Here is a 7,081-nt window from a genome sequence, read left to right as displayed (position 1 = left end):
CACAATTGCGAGCTGTCGGTTGACTTGTGACGTTGACCAGATGAGCTCATCGTGGTGCAAGCTCTTCGTATACCTGTTTTGAAGACTACATGTGCTGTCGCTTTTTTTTTTAAAAAAAATTGCTTTGTTGCTATTTCTTGCTGGCCTGGACCCTTGCTAGCAATCACAGCACAGCGACATGATGAATATGCAACTGCTTTGATTTCCTAGCAAAACAAACAAAAGCATCAGGGAATTGGAAGATATTGTAAAGATAAAAAACCTCTAATGGCATTATTGATCTCGTCTAATTCCAGAAAGAAACTGCAGGGCGGATCCTTGTAAAGGGGTCAACAAATGCTAGTTGGCAGACACCCATGTCAAAGAACATGCTGGTTACATCCTAGATCCAAATGGCATGATTACTGTTACGACCTCAGCCTAATCTGCTAGCGCGTGCTAATTGTAGAATAGGGAACAATAAGATGAGACGTAATTATTAAGTCGAAGGGTTTGCTTCTTGATGCAACGGGTTGCCCTTTCCTCTCTGAAAACAAAAGCACCTCATTATACTTGACGATCTGGCGAAATGCAGTGGGCGATAGGCATGATTGCTACTATATAGAGCACTAACGTTCTGTCTGTGACTGCATGGCTAGCATCGCAGACGATACAAGATGAGCCGATCCAGTGATGAGAACCTGGTATCCAAGATCGGCATGTCTTATCGACTTGATAGCCTGCTCGATAGTTTGGAACGAAGGCACCACCTTCATCTCCTTCCAAAGATCCATAGTTCTGCAAGCCACGTCTTTCGTGAACAGGATGGACTCATCTAAAGAACTTTGATGGCTAGCGAGAACGATCTCGTCGAAAGTAAAACCCCGTGCAATGCAGCTGCGAACAAGCGTTCTGACAACGTCGTCAGTGTTCCGCTGAGCTGACGAAGCCCCAAATATCAGTACTCGGGGGTGGTGCCCAGCCTGCCACACTTCGGAGATGAACCAGTCAAGCGCTACCGGAATACTGATATCATTATGTGCTATATCCAGATACCATCGTGTCGATGACTCCGTTTCCTCAAGTATCTGTGCGCGTCCCGGCAGGTTGTAGATGTGCATCGCCTCGGCAACGTGTTTTGAACTTAGTCTTCCGTTATGCTTGGAAAACAGATATGCGTTGGCAAGTTCGATTGCCAGCTGAAGGTTGTTGAGATCTGCTGGCCGAAGATCTTTGCCGCTGGGGTCCTTGGGAATGAGTGATTCATTGGTCTCAACGAAGTTCAAGTCGCATTTGAGCTGTGCCGCCTCCGCCTCCAGTTCTTGACGCGCATCGTTTGATTGTTGAACGGAAAAGGCGCGGCATCCGGACTTCAATATCCCAGCCTTATTCCGAGCAATCTCCTTGACATTGTTTCCCAGCATTGGAACATGATCAAGGGCGATGGTGTTGAACCCACAAACCATTGTATCGTCCCACATATTTGTCGCGTCAAAGCGGCCGCCCGCGTGAACTTCATAAACAGCAACGGCGACACCCACACGGTTAAAGATTTCTGCGGACAAAAGCGCCATGAATTGCAAAAATCCAGGCATGCTTTCACTGTTTCCATTGACATCGGCAAGGATGGTATTCCAGACCTGAAAGAAATGTTTCGCAAAAACATTTTCAGACACCTGAACAGAGTTGATAGCAATACGCTCGCGTGGTGTGTACAGATGCGGCGACGTGTAGCGCCCAACCTTGGCGTTGATCGAATTCGATTGAAAATAGGACTGTATCAGGGCTTGAGTCCAAGCACAAGTAGTGCCTTTGCCCTTAGTTCCAGTAACGTGGATCACGTCAAAGGTTTTCCGCTGTTCGTATTTAAGAACAGGTTAACGAGAGGTTCTAGTGCAGCAAAACGTAAAAGGGACTGCAACATACGTCATGACCCAGAGCTTTGCCCCATCGTCGTACACGGGAGAGGTCATCGTTGCGCTTCTGCAGTCCACGGTTGGCAATGGGAGAAAATATCTTGACGCGGGTCTTGAGCAGACCCAATGCTTCCTGAACAGTGTTAGCTTGAAATGAACATAAAAAGGGCTTTGGTCACAACTAACTTGATAGGACATGAACGTCTATGATGAACAGTTGCGCATCAAAGACAAGGATTGCGGATATGTGTAATTAGGGAGACGACGAAAAATTGGAAGGAAAATTGTGCTAACCTAGGAAAATTGTGAGGAAAATTTATGACTTAAGCTGGAAACATGGTGCTGAACTCTTCCCCGTCCTATTAACTTTGGTTGGGTCTCGAGAAAGAAGCCCGAAGGCAGGGTATGGAAACAAACGAGCCTACCTTGTTACTGTGCTACGCCGTGGGTCATGTACCCCGCAGTCAAGTGGAGCGTCAAAAGTCCAATTAACGAATGCTTGCGGGTAAAAATTCGGGGGTGAATACTGCTTTTGTTGCCACTCTCGACATTCTTCTCAATGGAACCCATTTTTTCACTTAACTTGGTATAGCTTCGGACCAGGGGCCCCCAGTAGACACGTCCAGCCTGGCGATTACGGTCGGCCGGGATCATGAAGGTCATGGTCAGGGTGCTGGTGTGTGACCTGACGAACGTGCAAAATATTTAGTCCAATGAAGGAGATATACTTTTCTTTCGCTCTGCACCACCCACTGTCTCACCAACCGGGAAATTGTTGAAGTACCTTTGCATAGTAAAAGCCAGTCACCATCCCTCGGCGAGGGTGGCGTTGATTGTGGGGCAGTCTTCGATTGTGCAAGGTGTACGGGAAAACGTAACCCCGGTCGAGTAGCCCCAAAGATCGCGGCGGGACAATTCAGTTCTCCTAACAGATCGAGTGGGAAATTCGTCTAGCAGTTACATAAGGCTGGGAATGATTGGTGATAGCGATATCATCCCCACGAAATCAGCTTGTACAGTACGTGGGTTCCTAGCAAGCGGGGACAAAATTGTACATTAAAAATACTAAAAACAGGCTCCCAATTCACCATATTGGACAACGCGTAACTATTCACAAAAGAAAGATATTTAAAGGCTCAAGCCAACAACACTTCTAGGGCTACTAGTCCTGTCACACCGCTCCTTTCTTCTTTTTTTAAAGGCGTTCTCCAACATAATTTCCTCCACTTGCACGGTCCACTCGCTTCCCCTCAAACCCCTGTCTTGGGTGGGACCCATATATGTCCCGCCAATGTACAAGGATGAAGAAGCAGATTATGTACAGTAGGGCGTGGTTACCGGCAAAAGTTCCAAGTCCATGCCGAGTGTTTGACGAGGGCTATTGTTACCTACCCTGCCACTAATGCTACTTTTCACCTCCCCATCTCTGCATGCGTGTTGCACACCTCCCCATCTCTGCACTCGTGTTGCACACCTCTTCGTTTCTGCACTCGTGTTGCACACCTCTTCGTCTGTGCACTGGCGCGTCTGGGCAATCCTGGGATCCCTGTCCGTCACCCCTAGGCAGGCGTCGTTGTGAAATTGGCCAGCGGACTCTGCATGAACCATCCTTGGCGTTTAACGTCTTTTGTGATAAAACTGGTGAGAACGATTCATTCATCCTCTAGTCTCGTCAAGTTCTTGGCACAGTGTAACTAACTAGGCGCTGTTGCTCAACGACACGCTTTGCCGTCCATCACGTAGTACTTCAAGCCACAAAGTTCCTTGTCCAACAAAATGGAAGTCCCGACCCGTTGACTGAAATAACCGTTCTGATTCCAATCGTAGGTTTAATGACTTGTCCTCGCCTTGAAGGCGTGAGATTTCGCTCTGTGCGAGCAAAATGAGCATGAGAGCGTGTTTACCTGGAAAAGAACGGGAAAATTGAAGCGCGGTGTCCCACCACTTTGAAGCCTCGATCAGTTGTGATCGGAGCAGAAAAATCATGCCAAGGCTGGCAGAGATCTGAAATAGCGACCATTTTGACACCAAGCTCATCACGGCTGTCGGATGGTAGAGTGTCGTAAAAATAGTTTCGGCGAATGATAAAGCTTCCCTATCGAGCTCATTGTGCCGTTGAAATCTCCCTAGTGCTGACATCAGATGAGCGTTTGCCAGTGAGAGGAGTATCCGCTTTCCGCCGGAGGAGGATTGAGGAAGTCCCAAAGTTATATGTTCCAATCTGATAAATGTGATCGCCTTGGAGGTTTCTCCCAGTTCACATAATATCTCGGCGTATTGTGACGAAACCCTTTGGATACTAGGGGTAGTCGTGTCAAACAATTTTTCAAGGGTAGTTTCCGCTTCTTTGAAACGACCCTCGTGTCGCAATAATTTTGCCTTGAGAATTTCGAACTCAATCAAGATATACTTCTCCAATGAAGACAGCGGGAGGGATGGGCGAAACCTCTCGAGAAGAGGGTGAATTTCTGAGGTTCCTCTACCCTGATGCATGAGGGTTACAGCTTGGGCTAGCAGAACCTCGCCGAACAAAGCACTCTGGCGCCTGTTTAATGGTTGCCAGGCCATTTCTATGTCGAGTGTCATAGGATTTCTTTCGTAGAGCCTGTCAAGGGTGTATTTTCGAAGCCTCACTCTCATGTTGAGCTCGTGATCTTCTAGTTCCTTAGCAAGGTCGCATGCCGTCATGACGACATAATCCTTGAAGCCTCTCGAACCAAAACGGGATGCTGACAGGCAAACCTCGGCAAGAAGAGTCTTGTAGCGCGTGGTAACCCCTTCGTGGAGATAGATGAGGGCTTGGTTGAGGCAACGCAGCATGGCTTTGCCATTCACCGTGAACCTTAAACCCAGTTAGAATCTGTTTGGAAGGTCAAAATTGGTATCGACTCACTTCGTTGGATCCTTATAGCGATCTGTCGGGAATGTATGGATAACGGTGTCTACGACCCATCTCTTCCAATCTATCTCGCTGCTCATTTCCTGCCTCAAGGCAGGAACCACGGAAGGATTGATATGGTAAATGCGATTGCAATCTTTTGTAGTCCAGACAAGCCCTTTTGTCTCCAGATCATGGAGAATCTTTTCACCTCCGTCGTCTAGTTGCTTACATATACCGTGGCTAAACGCATGGATATTACCTGTAGTATCCCATTGTATGCACGTCCCAGTAAACAGAGATTCAGGAGCAGAGCTACCTGCATAGAAAAGTAGTCGCAAAACATCTTGATGCTGAAGACTCAAGCTTTTGAAAATAAGAGTAAGCTCCTGAGAAGAGCTGCGAGGGGATAAGACTGGCTGCTGACTGTCAAATTGGTCTGGAAATCGAGAAGCAGGCTGTGGAGGAGGGTTACAAAGCACCGAAAACTGCATTTCCTTGCGTTGGCTCAGGCAGATTTTGGAGGGCACTAAAGTCGGGGATGCTGTAGAAACTGGTGCTTGATAGTGTAGAACCGGTTGGGCTGATCGAGGGAAATGGTTGTAACCAGGGTTTCCTAGACTGGGCATGCAATGGTCAATCCGACCAATATCGAAACTGTTGGGCTCATTTGATGGCTGATTGACGTCTGCTTCAACTGGCTTTTCAACCCGTTTCCGCTTCATGGCGCTGGGGTCAGAATCGCAGCGATAATCGAGCTGATCTTGTACCGCTGCCTCGTGGCTGGGAATTAGGTCGACAGGAAATCCTAGAACAGCCGGACCGCGAGTGGAGGGCTCATGTGCGACACTAGCTGAGAAACCGTTCTCTACAGGGGTTTCGTGGCTACTCGAGGCTGTTATAAAATTTCCGGTCAGAAGGCGCGACACGAGAAAAAGGGATGTGGGTGTTTCTCACGATACGTGTCCGCATGCCTGTCGGGTTTATTGACAAATGGAGGCGTTGCATTGTCTTTAACACTATTGAGAAACTTCTCCAAACTCATTTGCCGACTTTGACAAACAGCAACAACAACCTCTATAGACCTGGTTAGGTAAATGCAATTGAGGGAATGGACGACATATGCATACCTGAGAAAAACCTCATGGATAGCTTGTCCACTGGCTTGACTTGGCTGTCCTCTTTGTCGCTTAGCGCTACAAAAAATTCACTGCACTGTACCAAGTCCAGTTCCTTGAACCTACTGTTGAGAGAAGGCGTTTTATCTTTCAACATCTGACTGTAGGACAAAACAAGCAGAGAATCCGTCGCAGTCAAGGAACGAGAAAGGGCGACAACAGCACCAAGGGTAAGGCCTGCCAATGACTTGCCATTATATCGTCCTTCAGCCAAATTTGATACCACCTCGCCATACTTTTGTCCTCTGGAATGTTTGTTTGCTATGGGGTAATTTAAACCGTCTAAAGTTTTCGAAAGCTTCAACTTCTCCAGTTCGATTTTCTCTTGCTTCTCTTTCTGAAGCTTTTCTAGTTTCCTCAACGAGGTCATGATGGAAAGGCCAGAAAGAACATAAGGGCTCGCAACGAGGATATAGTTTATAAAGATGATAAGAGGGGCGCAGAGGTGGAAAGGTATTTGACGTGAGGGCAAAGTTGGAGAGGTCTCTGGCGGGCCAGGACAGACAAAACGGCCAGGATGCAGGTAGGTTATCTACGAAAAGGGGCTAGTACTTCGAATGTACCCTGCACTTATGCGTACCAATTTTTTTTACTTGTTTACCAAACAACAGTCGTTCATTGGTTTGAAAGATCCTGGTCCACTGTATGGTAGTTATATGAGGGGTAGCCAAGGTTGGACCAGGAGATAAGGTCTGCAGAAGCTATACGCCTTCGAACAAGGGTGTGTACACATTAAAGCTCTTCCTAACCCTCCATTGCCTTCCTATTTCGTTCGTTGTCACTCAATTCCTCATTTAACCGGCCTCTTCACAATTGGGTCACCAAATGCCCTCCTGGAAAGGAGGGCAGGGTGGGTACATTCCCAAGCCAGCAGGCGGCAGGCAGAACAAAAGCGCACAGAAAGCCTGCCAATGATTTTGCCGATCATCGTCGGGAGTAGAGCAGTTAATGGCAGGCCAGGTCTGCTAAATCAATCCGCAGTCTAATTAAGCCCTAACCATCGGTGTGCTTTGGTGGAAGCATCGGGGTTTCGAGTGTGTTGCCTAATTTGCAGGGGTTTCGATGGGTTTAATTCCTTAGGCAGGCATCTTGCTTTCCGCCTCGAGTACCGTATCCCTGCGAGCCGCGCA

At 47.7% G+C, this 7,081-nt stretch overlaps 1 protein-coding gene across 1 annotated transcript; it reads right to left on the bottom strand.

Moving 5' to 3' along the window:
• Positions 1 to 608: 608 nt before the first annotated feature.
• On the bottom strand, positions 609 to 2,093 carry PgNI_12516 (uncharacterized protein; the record flags this gene model as incomplete). The annotated part of the gene is made up of 3 exons (XM_031132464.1): positions 609 to 1,835; positions 1,906 to 2,028; positions 2,082 to 2,093. 3 exons carry the CDS (start codon positions 2,091 to 2,093, stop codon positions 609 to 611), a joined length of 1,362 nt encoding a protein of 453 aa, XP_030976002.1.
• Positions 2,094 to 7,081: the final 4,988 nt, after the last annotated feature.

This window comes from Pyricularia grisea, assembly GCF_004355905.1.
Source record: "Pyricularia grisea strain NI907 chromosome Unknown Pyricularia_grisea_NI907_Scaffold_13, whole genome shotgun sequence".
NCBI lineage: Eukaryota > Fungi > Ascomycota > Sordariomycetes > Magnaporthales > Pyriculariaceae > Pyricularia > Pyricularia grisea.
The sequence above is the reverse complement of the archived record's forward strand: the minus strand, read 5'-3'. Positions and strand labels throughout refer to the sequence as shown.